The sequence below is a fragment of the Mustela putorius genome, unplaced genomic scaffold, assembly GCF_011764305.1.
Source record: "Mustela putorius furo isolate JIRA1106 unplaced genomic scaffold, ASM1176430v1.1 tig00000095_pilon_pilon_pilon, whole genome shotgun sequence".
Taxonomy (NCBI): Eukaryota; Metazoa; Chordata; class Mammalia; order Carnivora; family Mustelidae; genus Mustela; species Mustela putorius.
The window spans coordinates 28,277,410-28,293,659 of record NW_025421280.1 but is presented as its reverse complement, the minus strand read 5'-3'; the positions used below and the strand labels follow the sequence as shown (position 1 = coordinate 28,293,659).

General features: G+C 50.7%; 1 protein-coding gene across 1 annotated transcript in view; it reads left to right on the top strand.

Moving 5' to 3' along the window:
* Window positions 1-2,748: 2,748 nt before the first annotated feature.
* Window positions 2,749-16,250, top strand: part of NWD1 (NACHT and WD repeat domain containing 1) — a 62,559-nt gene continuing 49,057 nt past the window's right edge. The window contains exons 1-6 of the mRNA XM_004761070.3: window positions 2,749-3,637; window positions 4,811-5,047; window positions 5,409-5,507; window positions 9,200-9,285; window positions 11,492-11,608; window positions 15,882-16,179. Coding sequence (XP_004761127.2) covers window positions 9,202-9,285; window positions 11,492-11,608; window positions 15,882-16,179 — 499 coding nt within the window. The 5' untranslated portion in view covers window positions 2,749-3,637; window positions 4,811-5,047; window positions 5,409-5,507; window positions 9,200-9,201. The remainder of the gene's footprint in view (window positions 3,638-4,810; window positions 5,048-5,408; window positions 5,508-9,199; window positions 9,286-11,491; window positions 11,609-15,881; window positions 16,180-16,250) is intronic.

Below are 16,250 nucleotides of genomic sequence, written 5' to 3'. Positions count from 1 at the left end.
TTATTTATTTGGCAGAGAAAGAGATCATAAGTAGGCAAGGAGGCAGGCGGGGTGGGGGCGGGGGAAGCTGGCTCCCTGCCAAGCAGAAAGCCCAATGCAGGGCTTGATCCCAGGACTCTGGGATCATGACCTGAGCCGAAGGCTGAGCTACCCAGGTGCCCTGAAAATTCTATGTTTAACTTTCCAAGGCAACTCCAAGTTGTTTTCCGTATGGGGTCTGTCACTTTACGCTCCCACCAGCAGTGCACTAGGGTTCCAATTCTTCCACAATACTTGCCAATACTTGTTTTCTACTCTTTTGACTACAGGTGTCCTGGTAGGTGTGAGATGCTATCTTATTGTGGTTTTGATTTACAGATAAAGAATAAATGAAACAAGATGGGATCGGGAGGGAGACAAACCATAAGTGACTCTTAATCTCACAAAACAAACTGAGGGTTGCTGGGGAGAGGGGGTTGGGAGAAGGGGGGTGGGGTTATGGACATTAGGGAGGGTATGTGCTATGGTGAGTGATGTCAGGTGTGTAAACCTGGCAATTCACATACCTGTACCCCAGGGGATAAAAATATATTATATAGTTTATAAAAAATAAAAAATAAATAATAATAATATTTCCTAAAAATCGAAATCCACACCAAAAAAACCGTGCCTGAGCAGAACATCAAAATCTTAATGAGAACGGGACCCAACCCTGCATGTGTATACTCAACTCACTTGCCTCACTGTATTTAAAATTGTGATAGTTCATTCATTGCGGATTTCTAGGCATTGACTTGAATTTTTCTAAATATTATCTGAAAATATTACACGTTTATCACCATTGAAATTTAAAGGTATTACTTATTTTTGTTGCTGGGTTTTCGTGTGTGCCTTCCCCCCCAAAATGTGGCACCCCAGCCCCTCTCGGTCTACCCTCTCCCTCTGCGCTGTGCTCAAGCGGTTTCTGCTCATTCACGTGGCAGCTCCCGCGCTGACCTCAAGAGGGCGCCGCTTCCCCGCTCATTCGCAGCCCAGGCGCGTCCATCTGGGCTAGGAGTTTGATTTGGGTTATTAACATCTCCCTGTCGGGATGCCTCTTGTATAAGATGGGAATGGTAGGCAGAGCTGTGGAAATCGCCCCTCCTAGGGCACAGCTCCTACCCAACACATAATGATCATTGTAACTATTCCCTAAGAACAGGATTGGAAGAATATATTACACTCCTAAGGCAGAGAATTTGAAACACAAAGTAGTCAGAATGGTACAATGAACCACCAGCTCCAGGTCCCGCTGCTGCCCCTCCCTGGCCAACCTCACCCCATCCATCTTGCCGTCTGGGATTATTACTCCAAAGCAAATCCCAGTCATTCTAGAAATCTTATTCTGTAAATATTTTATTATGCATCTCTGAAAGATAAAGACACTTAAAAAAAACAAACCTTACAATGATATCATCGTACTTTAAAAACTTTGCCAAGAATTCCCTAATCCCTACAGATTCCTATATAGTTCACAAATGTTGGGTTTTGAAGGTCAGCGCCATCATTCCCTTGCCAAGGGAACTTGGGCAAATTGCTAAACTTCTCTGAGGCATATTCTCTTTCTTCCTTTTTTTTTTAATTTTTAAGTCATCTCTGCACCCAACATGAGACTTGAGCTCACAACCCCGAGATCAAGCATCACCTGCCCTACTGACTGAGCCCACCAGGTGCCCCGTTGAAGCTTTTTTTTTTTTTTTTAAGATTTTATTTATTTATTCATGAGAGACAGAGAGCACAAGTAGGCAGAGGGAGAGGGAGAAGCAGGCTCCCCGCTGAGCAAGGAGCCCAATGCTGGCTCAATCCCAGGACCCTGGGATCGTGACCGGAGCCTAAGGCAGATGCTTAATCGACTGAGTCACCCAGGTGCCCCCCCTTCTGAAGCTTATTTTCATCATGGGTAAACCAGGGTGGCCCAAGGAAGCTCTCCCAGGTCAGAGGAAGAATCAGAGACGGTATGTTACATTAGCACCTGAAGCTAAGAGCTCCTCATCATAGAATGACATGATGATGGTCACGGGAATAGAGTAACATTAAAGAGCCATGGTTCTCAACCAGAAAGTGGAGGTGGGGATTCTGAGCTTCAGGGGACACATGACAATGTCAGGAGACATTTTTGGTTGCCACTGGCATCTAATTGGCAGAGACCAGGGTGGGGGGTGATTCTCAGCAGCCTACTCTGAGCGCACTGTGGAAGCTTTGCTACCGCCTCAGCTACCTTTGCCTACCAACCCTCCCTTTTAATCTGGAACCAGCCCCCATCGTGGGAAGAGAGGGCAAGACCAAAGAAATTCAGGCCATTTCAGAAGGGTAGGTGGCAGGTTTGATAAGCAAGGGAACTTACCTACCAGGCTTGTCTAGTGGACAAGCAGATCTCCACAACTACCAACCAGAATCTTAACCTTTACATAGAGACCTCCACTGGCTTCAGGCTCATATACCATCCAGATGGTCTTAACACCACATCACTATCTCAAGGCTGTGTCCTTGGGGAGCATCTAGCACGGGGAAGGCCAGTGGAGCCAACACTCCAAGGACAGGGGAGGGGGAGGAAGAGCCTCTCACTGCCCGGGTCCAGCTGGTGGGTCAAATCTGCAGTCACGTGTTCTCGAGGACCTCCTCCACTGTGCACACTCCACCACAAAGAGTGCTCTGGCCTCATATATTAACCGTGCTGAGCCTGGGAAACCCTGCTCTAGAAACTTAGATTTCATTTAACGCTTGCGGGGACATCGACATTGGACACTCTGATTCCTGAGTGTTGGGTGAGCCTGGAAGCTGTAGTAATTGATCATGACCCACAATTCATGGGTCCTTCACATGCCCCAGGCACAGCATTAGGCTCAACTGCATGAATGAATTTCGTTGTCTTGCCAACTCAGGAGCTCGTGAAGAAAATTAAGCCCAGAGAGGTCAAGTGGCCAGGGCGAGAGGCCTCGTCTCTTTGGACCTCATTTTTTTTCATCCGTGGGACAGGATGATAATGTCTGCCTCTTAGGCCCACTGCCCACACAGGATGCCAACCAGCTGGCACCTGATGGACGCTTAACACACGGCCTCCTCTGTGACGAGTGTCTTAGCCCGGCACCCAACGGTTAACCATCGAGTCTGGCTAAGTGCCCAGCTAAGCCAGGGCCCGAGAGCCACACAATTTCTCTCATTATCCCAGTTGCTGGGTGAATTGGCACAGAGAGACCTGGGAAGTACCTAAGACAAAAGTTTCTAGGATTGCTGGGGGCCTGGCTTCCGGGCATTGGTGCGACCAGAAAACTTTCTTCTCCAGCCTACTTCTCCAGAAGATTTGAAGTTGGCCCTTCCACCACAGGCGAGAGTGAGAGGGAGGCTGGAGCCCCCAAGAAACACCAGAAGGCGGGCCCTGCAAGGAGCCTCCATCCTTCCTAGGGGAAATGCAGTCTTGCTCAGTTGCCTGCAGTGACAAGTAGGAGCCAGGAAAGATGGACGGTTGTGGATGAGCCCATTGGTGGGAACAGCATTGAGTGAGCACCTACTATGTGCCGAGCACGCCGACCTTGGCGGACAAAGTCCTTGTACTCATGGGACTCATGTCCTTGTGGAAAGACAAGCAATAAAGAAACAAGAAGAAACATATCAGCTGGTGGTGAGTACCATGCAGAGAATTAAAACAGGGTGATGGCATCAGGAGTGACTTGGGGTGGGGTTGGTCATCGAGCAATGGGAGGGTCAGAGACAGCCTCCTAGGAAATGGCATTTAAGACAAGGTGTGGATGGCAGGAAAGGGTTCAGGATGGGGAGTTCAGGTCAGCCTAAGGCCCTGAGGCTACAAGAAGCTGGTTTTCTCGGGCTGGGGGTTCACAACCAGGTATGACTGTGCCCTTTAGCAGACACTGGCAATGTTGGAAGATATGTCTGACTGTTCCAGCTTTGGCGAGAGGTGGGGAACCCTGCTACTGACGTCCGGCAAGTCAAGGCCAGAATGTTCCTCAGTAGTCATACACTGCACAGAATGGCCCCCACTGCGAAGAATGATCTGGCCCCAGACGCCAGTAGTGCTGAGATTGGAAAAGTCCGGGCTACATGGTTGGAAAGAAAGCCTAGTGTGAGCGTCAAGGTCAAAACCTTCCGATCCTCCTGTGAGCAAGGGAACATGGCCATGTACTGGAGTGGGGTAGGGTTCAAGGGGCCTACTGGGACCTCTAACAAATGGAGGAAGAAGCAGAGATTTGGCAGGAGGCAAATTCAAGGTCAGAAGTTTGGTGAGGTGATGGGAAAAGGCCTAGATTTTCCAAGGAGTCAAGAATTGGGGCTTAGGTGAGGTCAGCGGGGTGTAGCTTAATCAGAGGGTCTGGGTGGATCAGGGAAAGGTGTCTGGATGGTCAGTCTGGCTTGGGGGGAGGGGGTGCCCCTGGAGGAGAAGGGGCCAGAGCAGCACTCACTCCCAGAACCTGCCCTTCCAAGCTAGTGAAAAAGTTCTCACCATGATCCTCAGTTTTCCTCATCTGTAAAATGGTGACAGGCAGTGATATTACAATATTTTTCTGGTCTGTGCAGGCAAGGTTCACTCAGCAGCCTGGGTGGTCCACACTCTGCTTCAAAAAGGTTTGGCCCTTGACTGGCTCCTAGCATGTGCCCTTTTGGAATGTCTTGCCTGATCGGAGTGTGTTTGTTTACCTGGGGGCCTCGGAATATACCCGAGAGTCTACGCTAACGATGTGATTTATGGTGGGGACCTTGGGCCTCGTGGAATCCTCTCCGGACGGGCTCCGGGGGCCTAGACTCTAAAGTCAGCCGTGTCTGTGTGCTTAATGCCCAGGAAAAACCTGGACACACCAAGACACCGGGAGCTTCCCTGCTTGACCATCCTCTGAGCCTGTTGTCACACACTGAGAATCTAGTGCTGCTCACACAACTCTGCTGGGAGGAGACAACTAGAGCCCCAAGCCCTGTGTCTCCAGGACTCAGCCCTGCACGCCTCTCTCCTTGGCCGCCCTTCACCTGTGTCCTTGTACTATAACGAACCATCTCCATGAGAACAGCTTTCCCGAATTCCGTGAGTCCTTCTAATGAATCTTTGAATCAGAGCACGTGGTCGGGGAGGTCCTGAAAAGCAGACTCTTTTCCTGGGTGGACGAAGCAGGGAAGGGAAGTTGAGGCAGAGAAGGAAAGGTATAAAAAAGCTCAAGCCGTTTGGTTGAACTGATACGACCATTTCTCAAGGGCCTGTATGTAAAGCGAGGACTTGGCATCCCAATTCCCAAAGGCCTCGTTCACACGGGGGTCATCGCGGGCATGTTTGGAATTCATTCTGGCTTTCAGGCCCGTCGTGCTTCCTATGTGTGGATCCCGAGGGGACTGCCTTTCTCTCCTGGTCCTAGCCCATCTTTGAGCGGTTCTCACTCCCCAACTCACAGGCGATACGGCTGATGTCCCCGGAGAGAGGTCACTTGCTTAAGACCCCCAGGACAGGGATGGACAGTGATGGCATCCCGACCAGGCCCGTGGACACCCAGGTACACTTTCTTTCTCCTGCGGTTCGTTACTACGGAGAGGTGAGTGGGCAGAACTCAGATCACCTGGGTATTTTCAGTAAGTTCAAATAATGAGACCTTAAAAATTTCCTGGCCATAGAGGCCCTGGTTTGGGTTCATTTCTCTTCCCTGGCTTTATTGACAGATGATCGGGTATGTGTGAGTTTAAGGTATCCAAAATACTGATCTGATGCACTTCTATCTCACTCTGTGATTACTGCAGTGCATTAGTGAACACTTCCAAAACACACCTCATTTCTATTTCTTTCTCATGGCGAGAAGCTTGGAGATCTATGCTGTTAGTGACTCTCAAGCGTATAATATGGTATTATTAACTGTGACCCCCACGCTGTGTGTTAGATTCCTAGGTCGGTCCTATTCACCTTTTAACTGCAAGTTGGTGACCTTCGACTGACATCTCCCCATCTCCCCACACCCTTTCCCCTGCAACCATCACTCTACTTTCTGTTTCGATGACCTTGGCTTTTTTTTTTTTTTTTTTTTTTGATTCCGCATACCAGTGAGATCTGTCAGTAATTTTGTCTTTCTCCGTCCTGCCTATTTCACCTAGCAGAATGCCCTCCAGGTCTCTTCGTGTTGTCACAAGCAGTGTTTGGGGATTATTTCAAAGAGCCCGTCTCAGTTTGATGTGGGTAGGTCCCCAACTGCCCCTGGAGATCTGCTAATCTCCCTTCTCATCCAAGAGAGTTGGCCTCAGGCTCCACGCCTCACGCAGGCAAGGAGATCTGGCTAGAGTTGATTGAAAGCTGGTTTCTCCGTTTCTCGGCACTGCTGACATTTGGGGACAGATAATCCTCTCTGGTGGGGCCATCCTGTGCATGGTAGGGGGCTGAGCAGCGTGCACGGGCTCTACCCACTGGACGCCAGCAGCTCTCCTTCCCTGATGTCGTGACAACCAAAATGTCCCCAGACGTTGCAAGTGTCCCCTAAGAAGAAGAATATTCCCCTGTTGAGAATAGGATGCCCAGCGCCTGGACCACCTTTGGAGGGGACAGTGAGCACAGCCAGAAGTGGGGTTTCTGCTAAGTGTTTGCCCTTCTGGCCCGCCCCGCCCCACCAGGATGGGCACGACTCCCAGCATCTGATAGCTTCCCTCCGCACACCTGGGCCCGGGCTCAACTTTCAGAGATCCCCAGGGGACCTAGGTGTTCCAGAGGCTGGCTGGTCCCCAGGCCCCAACGCTGGGCTCCAGGAAACGGTAGTTGCCGTAGCGACTGCTGAGCTCTTGGGGTGAGGAGCTGGCTGGTTGAGGGGCAAAAGTCTCCAGTGCCTGGAGGAACCAACATCCAGGGGCCTCGGCTGGGAGGCGGCTGTCCAATGTCCCCCCGTGAGTGCTCACAGACCGAGCAGAACAGCGGGGAGCAGCTGCTTCAGCTCCCCAGGGGCGCTGGAGGTGGCGGGGACTCTCAGGCACGGAGGGGATAAGATGGACACCCCACTCCAGATCGCCCAGTCTGGCTGCCTTCCCAGGAAGGCCCCCTGGCCTCTGGCCTGAGGTCTCTGAGTCCCAGGCCCTATCCTGGGGAAGTATCATCCAGCTGGACAGGCAGCATGAGTGTGGGCCCCCTCAGCCCGGGCACCCGCCGGCGGCTTCTCCAGGGTCAGGCAGGCCCCCTCCCAGCGCCTCTGCCCAGCAGCGTGGCCATCTTCATCAGCTCCACAGTCTCGGGTAAGGGGCAGGGCAGGGCTGGGGGGTGACGAGTCAGCAGGTACTCTCGGGGGAGGGGCCAGGTGGCCAGCGCATGGCTCAGAGGGTCCTCTAGGAGACCTGGATAAGAATGCAGCCTGGCCAGTGACCCACATGGGAACTGGTGAAGGGGAGCCTCCTAGACCCTCTGTGTCCTCTTCAATAAGCCAGGCTGAGAGCCTGACTTGACAGAATTGCTATGAGGGGACAGATCATATTGCAACTAACATTTAGGATGAAGGAACCACATACCAGGTTTAAAGAGTGTGAGAGCCATTCTCCCACCCCTGCCCCCAGACTCCAGGCTTTGCATGACCCCAACCTCTTCATCTCCCATCTCATAGGGTCCTCCCCTCAGGATCCTGCTGTAGTCACCCTGGGCTGCAGCAGATTGTGGGACCCTTGAAATCCTGGGCCCCGTAACCGATAGTCATGGATGTGTGTCTAATGTCTGGCTCCTCCGAGCAGGTGGCCAGCCCTGTGAGGCAAGGACTAAGCATGGCAGTGTGCTAGCAGACATCTACTAACCTGTTCCCCTCAAATTTAAACAATACAAAACGAAAAACACCAAAATACCTGGTTTGTACCATCTGCCAATTTCCCTGGTGTAAATCCTTCCGCCAGGGTCCATTTCGAGCTGCCGATAAGACTTTTCCAAACAAGGAGGCAGGCAGAGACGTATGGCAGTCCCACCTTGACGAATACTGCCCTGATCCAACGTCAGCAGCTCGGACCAAACTCCAGAACAGAGCGCACAGCCAAATACCACGAAATAATGAGGAAGTGATGCACTCTGCTTATTTGCCATCTCCGCCTTTTCTGTTGTTCAGTTCCGATGATTCAATTGCTCGTAGTGGCTACGTGAATTCACAAAATTCCTGCCCCTGATGGTTAAGCAAGGTCCTGAGCATAAAGCAACTTCCTAACAGACACTTTATGAACGGATGTGAATAACCCGCGGAATGCGTTAGACAGGCATGCGAGGGGCGGGGGGAGGAGGCCCAGCCAAGACTGGAAGCCTGATCAGCTCCTATCCCAGAGCCTGGATGGCTTCTTTGTGCCAACAGCTTTAGGAATCCTTTCCTGTACCCTCCTACGCCCTCCCCCTGAGTAGGGGGAGAAGACGAACATTTCTTCCACGTCTATCTACGTGCTTTTACTTGTCCCCAACTAACACTTCTAAGCAACTGTGTTGAGTGCTAAGAATTTAGCCATGACCAAGACAAGCAGAGGTGTTTGACTGTGGGGAGCTTGCAGCCATGCAAAGTAGAAGCATCATCCCCAATTACAAAGGGGGGGGGGGGAACTGAGCATAGCCTAACACTTGGCACTGGGCCACAAAGTGAAGTCAGTGGTGCAAAAGGTCTTAGAATCCAGGTTTACCCCAGGTAGGGCTGCAAGAATTAGCAAAAGGAAAAAAAAAAAAAAACAGCAAAAACCAAGACACCGTTAAATTTGCATTTCAGATCAACAATGAATAATCCTTTAGTATAAGTAATTCCCAAATAGTTCACGACATGGGATATACTTATGCTAACAGATGAGTTGTCCTTTATCTGAAATGCAGATTGAGCTGGGCTGATCAAATCTGCACACTTGTCCAAAATAGGACATGGAACGGGATATACTTATGCTATCAAGTCTTTCATCGAGGATCTGAAGCGAGAATTCAGCTGGGCATCCCCTACTTTATCTGGCAACCCTAAGCTAGACTGACCAACCATCTGGGCTAGCTGGGACTGAGGGGTTTCCTGGGATGTGGGATTTTTAGTACTAACACCAGGAAAGTCCCTCTCTGGTTTACCTCGTGGTTTTTGTATCTTTTCATTTGCCCCGCAGGGCCCGCAGGGTTTGTATCTTTTCATTTGTCTCATAGTGGAGACAAGTGAGGCCAAAAACAGAGCTGTGAGGGCAAGAAAGGGTTCTGGGATCTCTCAGCTCACACGCTCTGTGCTGTTCCTTGCAGATATGGACGCGGAGAGAGAAGCTCTGCAGAGCACGGCCTTCCCCGAAGTGCAAACCTTCTGCCAAAAGCACGGGCTGATGTTCGAGGTAATAGCTTCCTCCCTGCCTCAGCGTCCCCTGCCCTGAAATTAGGGGACGAGGGCGGGCCACCCACGTTGTCACATGGGACCCTTACTTAGCTCAGAGAGGCTCTGCACTGGCCATGCAGCATGGAGATGAAGGTCCTCTAAAAAGGCAGGGGGAGGGATAGCAGGCACTGGCACTGTGGGGAGCCCAGGAGGTGTGGGAGCTCTAGGAGTGGCCACCATCGGACCCCACGCCTTGGGCACGCCACTGAACTGACTTTCATTGTTGGTTTGTCCTGCTCTCCTGGCTCTCCCCGCGCTGGGACAGTTTCCAGGGGAGTCTAAGAGGACTGGGGGGTGTTTGGGGTGAACACGGAAGTGCGATGTGCCTTTTTCAGGAGCGCTAGTGGTGTACCTGCCAGGCACAGTCACCGCGGTCCCCAGACAGAGGCCCCCATTGCTCTCCCACCAATCTGGAGGTGGGGCGTTGCCCCCTGCCCGTTTTGATGCGGAAACCAATAAAGCGTCTTTGGAGCATTGGCTTCAGTTGACCCTGACTCCTTGACCTGTAGGACAGCAAGCCACGCCATCAAAGGCCCCCTTGATTATACCCACCGTAGTTTCTGTATTACTGAGAAAGAAGCAGTGCTGGGAAGCCGACTCTGCCAGCCATCGATCGTGAGACATAGCTCAATGGCAGAGGCACCGAAAAGGAAAATATGAGAACCGAGGCTCGTGCCTTTGACGTCCACACAGGTGCTATGCGACAAACAGCGTAAACATCCTCAATGCACAGATGGGAGGCGGTGGCCCGCAGAGCCCAAGGCTCTGGCCCGAGCCCCATGCTGACCCTCTCTTGCTCTCCATTCAGCCACATTCAGTAGTAGGGTGCTGCTATCACCATGTTCCAGTTCCTTAGGAATTTCTGGGTCTTTCCCTCTAGGTAAAAGAATGTAGGGAGGAAAGGGACATTCTGAGTTCCCTTTCCCTGCTTCCCTATCCCAGCTTTCCGCGAGCTTTGCTACCTGAACTGAGCCGTTCTGCTGGGGGTGTTGGTGGGGGGCGCTCAGGCAAGCAGGTGAAAGTGACCACCAGTGTGTGGTTGCCAGGGAGACGCTGCCAAGTCTGATTTGGGCCAAACGAAATGCCCTCCTTTGCAAAGAAAGCTCTGAGAACAAGTGTGGACATGTCCTCCCTTAGAAAGGAACAGTTTGAATATGGCCAAGTTCTTTCAACATTTTTTTTATACGTTGTTTTAAAGTTAACTTTTTATTTCGGATTTAGACTTACCGGAAGGTAGCCTGAGGTCCAGAGTTCCCATATGTTCTGCACCCGGTTTTCCCCCTATTGTGAACATCTTACATCATCGGCCACATTTGTCATAACTAAGAAATGGGGGTGCCTGGGTGGCTCAGTCCATTGGGCGTCTGCCTTCAGCTCAGATTGTGATCCCAGGGTCCTGGGATTGAGTCCCACATCGGGCTCCCTGCTCAGTGGGGAGTCTGTGTCTCCCTTTGCCTGCTCTTCCCACTGCTCCCCCTGCTTATGTGCTCTCTCTCTCACACAAATAAATAAATTAAATAAATCTAAAAAAAGAAAAAGAAATGGACATCAGTACGATGCTGTGAACCAGCCTCATTCAGATGTCACCATTCTTCCTTTTGTGTCCTTTCTGTGGTCCAGGACCCAGCGGGGCTCAGGGGATGCTGCGGGGTTCCCTGTGGGCTGAGACAGTCTTTTCTTGTTGCTCATGACCTTGGCAGTCTCGGAGAGGGCTGACTGGCCATCCTGCAGGATTGCCTCCCATCTGGGTCTGTCTGATGTTTTTCATGGTTTTTCTTGTGATGACCCCAGGGTTATGGGCTTTATTCTAGTTCTTTCAATTTGGACAGCCCCCCTTTGGGGAGAGACTGTCAAAAATTACTGAAAGAGGGGCAGGCACCTGGGTGGCTCAGTGGGTTAAAGCCTCTGCCTTCAGCTCAGGTCATGATCCCAGGGTCCTGGGATCGAGCCTTGCAGCGGGCTCTCTGCTCACCAGGGAGCCTGCTTCCCACCCCCCTCTCTCTCTGCCTGCCTCTCTGCCTACTTGTGATCTCTGTCTGTCAAATAAATAAATAAAATCTTTTTAAAAAAATTACTGAAAGAAACTTTATGCCTTTGTCAAAGGGAACTGAAAAAAATCACCCATTCTGCCACCTCCCTGACATACCCACGCTTATAATCTTCAGGTTGTTGATCTGAGGTGGGGTATTCGGAGCTCGGAGGCCACTGACCACATGACCACAGAACTCTGCTTGGAGGAGCTCGACCGGTGTCGGAAAACATCCATAGGGCCTGCCTTTGTCGTGAGTCTCTTGGGAGCAATGGATTGGTGCTTACTTCTCATTCCCGCCCCGATACATGGCTCCTACCCACTAGCCAGACCCATCAGTGGAGGGATGTGGGTGGCATTTCTGCTATAGTACCTAATCTCCCTTGCCTGCCCATGGCAGACATTGCTAATCGATCACAGTACTCATTTTCCACCGAGCTACCTGGGATCCAGACATTAACAGTCAAGTGGGAGCAACCAGTAAGTGGGAGGGCAGGGGGTAGAAGCCCAAGGGAATCTTAGAATTTGCTTTGGACCTACCCCACCCTCCTAGCTTTCCCACCTCATCCAGTTCATGTGTGTGGAATTTGGGGATCCTGGAAAAGCATAGGGATGTTGGGAATTCTTTTCTTCCATTTGCTTCATACTGTCGAGAGCAACCTCTGTGGCATTGTCTAGAGCCTGTGTCAGGGCAAACTTCCTCCGACACTAGGTGGGACCAGTTTTTCCATGTTCCAGAGCATTCTCTCTTCCCACCCCAACAGCACCCTCTCCATCCCCAAAACACCTCCCAGCCCACAATTAGTGGTTTGAGCTACAATCGGCAAATGCTATTCCACTGTCCTGATTGACTCCACCACAAGTTCCAGATACATCCAAGAACTATGACATTCAAGCTCATAAACCCTTGAGCAGGGGTCAGCAAACTACAGCCTTTGGGGCAAATCTGGCCCATTGCCTGTTTTTGTAAATAAGCTAGTTGGCACTCAACCACACTCCTTCATTCACATATCATCCACGGCTGCTTTCCAGCTAGACGCAGAGACCCGAGTAGTTGTGGCAGAAGCTACCTGGTCTGCAAAGCTGGAAAGATTGGTTATCTGACCTTTCCCAGGAAAAGTTTGCTGACCTCTGTCCTAAAAATGTATAGAGGGGAAAAGTTAGGAAAGTATCTTTGCCCAAAACACCTTAGTCACAAAGAAGCTTTGAGGAGTTCTGAATAAAAAGAAAACTACCCCCGGAACCTCTCCAGGAGACAAAGGAGAGTGTAGGAGTGATCCCCATTATAAAAGCTGCTTTCTAGGGAAATAAAAAGAAGTATGTGAGGGCTGCTTGGCTTCTGAATCGCCTTGGCTAAGCCACAAAGCACACGAGGCAAATTTAGATGTAGATAAATGAAGATCAAGTAGGATTCAGACTTAAGTTCCTCAGTCCCACCAGCCATGTCGCAATGGCTTCGTAACCCCATGTGGCAACTGGCCACCACATTGGACGACACAGATGGGCACCCTTTTGGCGCTGCCGAAGGTTCTAGTGCGACCTTAGAGATAAGACGCCCCTGAAGAAACTAAGTACCAACATGTGTGAGAAGCTTTCTTTATTATGTGTCAAGTTCGATCGATAGACTCAAGCTTCCTTTTTCAGTCTTTTGCTCTACGCTTTTCTTTGTCTGTTGGCATCGCTTTTTTTTTTTTCTTCTCCCAGTTTTACGGAGATGTTTTTGCCACCCAGCAACGTGTTAAGTTTCTGATGGGCAGTGTTAATGATTCGACTGACTTGGGTTATGAAAGGACAACCACAGTAAGTTTAGTTAATATCCATCATCTCCTATAGATACAAAAGAGAGAGAGAGAGAGAGAGAGAGAGAGAGAGAGAAAGGAAAAGATGGGTTTTTTCCTTGTGATGAGAACTCTCAGGAGGTTTCAAATACACGTGCAGTGGCGTCCACTGTGGTCCTCGTGTGGTACATTACATCCCTAGTCCTTGTCTATCTCGTAACTGGAAGTTGGTGCCCTTTGAACCCCTCTGCCTCAATTATTATTGCTTTCAAAGGCATCCTAGGGTTTGGAGGGCTCTCCCCTCCTCTTTATGTATCTCCTTCGTGCATTCCCTTACCCACCCAACCTTCCAATTTAGTTTTCCAAATGAGCCCGACGATTGATCATTTTGTAGTTTAAAAAAAAAAAAAAAGGAAGAAAAGAAATTTTCTAAAGAAAAATGGACGATGGGGAAGGAAGGAACTCCAGGAGGAATTCGATTTTGCAACCCAAATTGCAGGCAGTGAAAAGCACAACGCAGCTTCCAGGTGGCATGGGGGACAGGATGATGATCTCTGAGCTTCCCCCAGGCCCGACTGGCCCAGGGACCTTGCTTGTCCTTCCAGAAGGGCTCCTTGGGCTGCGGCTGACCTCTACCAGCTTCCTGCTTTGTTCTTGAACCAGGCATCTCCCCTCTGTCCCCCGATGGTCACGGCATCCTTCTCCTTCAGTGGCTCCGAGTGGAGGGTCTTCCCGTGGAGATCAGAGCTGTGCTGCAGCCCTTGGAGAGGCGTCTCTCTGGTAAATAAGTCATTAGGCAGCATGAGTAGCAGAGGACGGCTCCCCAGGGACTTCCTTTAGAGGTTCTGGCTCTCCTGGGTCCCCTGCATCTCCAACGTCTCCAGAGAGTTGCTCCTGATGGCTCCTGACCTTTTTCTTTCAAGCTCTTCTCTTCTTGCTCTGGTGCCTCAGGCAGGAACACTTTCCACCTTGTCTCCCTCCTAAGATCTGTGGTTTGTGGTCGGCAGGTTTCTCTAACTTCCCTCACTGCGCCAAGACCGACGCTCTGAGAAAGGCCCCCAGAGAGTGGCCTCGTGTTCAACCTTCCATCATCACAGGCTCCGTGCATCCAGGTTTCCTCAGTGCACACCCCTAGAATATTCTGCTACAAGCCAGTGAAGAGGGGAAGGGTGATTACTTCCATTTTATGATGAAACTCAAGATGTCAGGCTCGGGGTCCTAGACCTCCTCTAGCCTAATTCTCTAGCATTCTAGTTTGTATCTTCTGTTGGGGCAGAGAGACAGCCTCCTAGGTTCTTAGCATTAAGACTAGAATCTTAAAAAAAAAAAAAAAACAAAAAAAAAAAAAACAAAAAAAAAAAAAACCAATACTTATGACCTTATCACCCCCAGTCCCCCAAAATCTTGCCCACGGGGATGACCTTCTGTTTTGTTCCAATTTTAGTATATGTGCTGCCAAAGCGAACACAGGGATGGCTTTATGTTTCACCACTGCCCCCTCTTCAAGCCCCTCCCTCACCCTGCTTTCCTGCTCTAGCTCTTTGGAATCACTTCCTGCCACAGGACCTTTGCATGTGCTGTCCCCTCTGTCTGAAAAGCACTCTGACCGGTGCATCTTTTCTCATGTCTTATTCTTCAGCTCAGTCCTTAAATCTAAATAAAAGCAGGGTCCACCCTGTATCTTTGAGACCTACCTGCCCCCGGGGACCACATCATAGCATGAGATTTGAGGTGGGCCAATGGAGGCCTTAGCTCTTGCCGTGGCTTTATTTCTGAGACAAGCCAGTGCCTACATATGAGAAACTGTAGCTTTTCTCTTCCTCTGCCCTTCTCTTGTTAAGGAACCTTGGGGTTGCATTTAGGGTTCCAATAATACAAGATAATCTCCCCAGCTTAAAATTCTTCACTTAAACACATCTGCAAAGACCTTGGTGCTAGTCATGGTTCTTCAGAGAAAACTGAGAGGATCTATAGAGAGACATAAGAGGAGATTTGTGACAGGAATTGGCTCACATCGTTAATGGAGGCCAAGAAGTTCCACCATCTTCTGTCTATAAGCTGGAGAACCCAAAATGCAGGTGTCATTCAGTTATAGGGCCTGATAATCGGGGGACTGGAGATGCAAGTCCTGACCTGAGTCCCAAATACCGAGAACCAGAGCGCTGATGGCCAAGCGCGGGTGACCACATATGTCTCAGCTCAAGCAGAGAGAGGGAATTCATCGTTCCTCACTTTCATTTTGGTTTGGTTTGGTTTGGTTTGGGTTTGGTTTTTTGGGTCCTTTTGGGGATTGGATGGTGTCCCCTGCCTCGGGGAGGGCCGTCCGCCTCACTCCAGAGACACTGTCATAGGCGCATTCAGAAAGCATACTCAACCAGCGATCTGGGCTTCCCTCATCCCAGGGAAACTGACACCTAAAAATAACCATCACAACCCTTTTCCATATAAGGTATGTTCACAGAGGCCAGGGATTAGGGTTGGCTATCTTTGGGGCCCATCATTTGGTTTCCATGAAGGGTTTTCCCAGCAAAAGATTCCTTGATGCTTAGGTATGATCAGATTCAAAATGCACCTGTCTGATGTCCCTTGCTCTCAGGGACCTTCACACGCAGGTGCTCTGAGGCTCTAGCCTGAACTTCTTAATGTACCCATCAACGTGGCATGTTGGGGGCTCAGGACCTCTCGCTGAGGGTCATAGAGCTAAGCACCCAAGCCAAGATTTGAACCTGTGCCCCCTCTCTCTGCCAGGCCCTCTTAGGTGACCAGTATGGCCCCTGTCCAGTCCCCACGCTGATCGAGGAGAAGGAGTGGGAAGCTCTGAGAACCCAGCTGACCTCCAGGCCACGGGACTTGGAGCTGGTGGCTCGACGCTTCCAGAGGGACGAGAACTCAGTGCCGCCCACCTACCTGCTGCAGGCGCTAGGCGCCACAGAGGCCCGTGGGCCCGAAGAGGCCACACTGACCTCTGTGCTGCGCTCTGGAGCCCAGGAGGCTGGGAGGCTGGGCCTCATCACCCAGGAGCAGTGGGTCCGCTACCACTGGTCAGGTGAGGCTGCCGGGACCCCCCTCAGGGTCCACAGGAAACGCCAAGCATTCGAATACCCACATCGCATACTG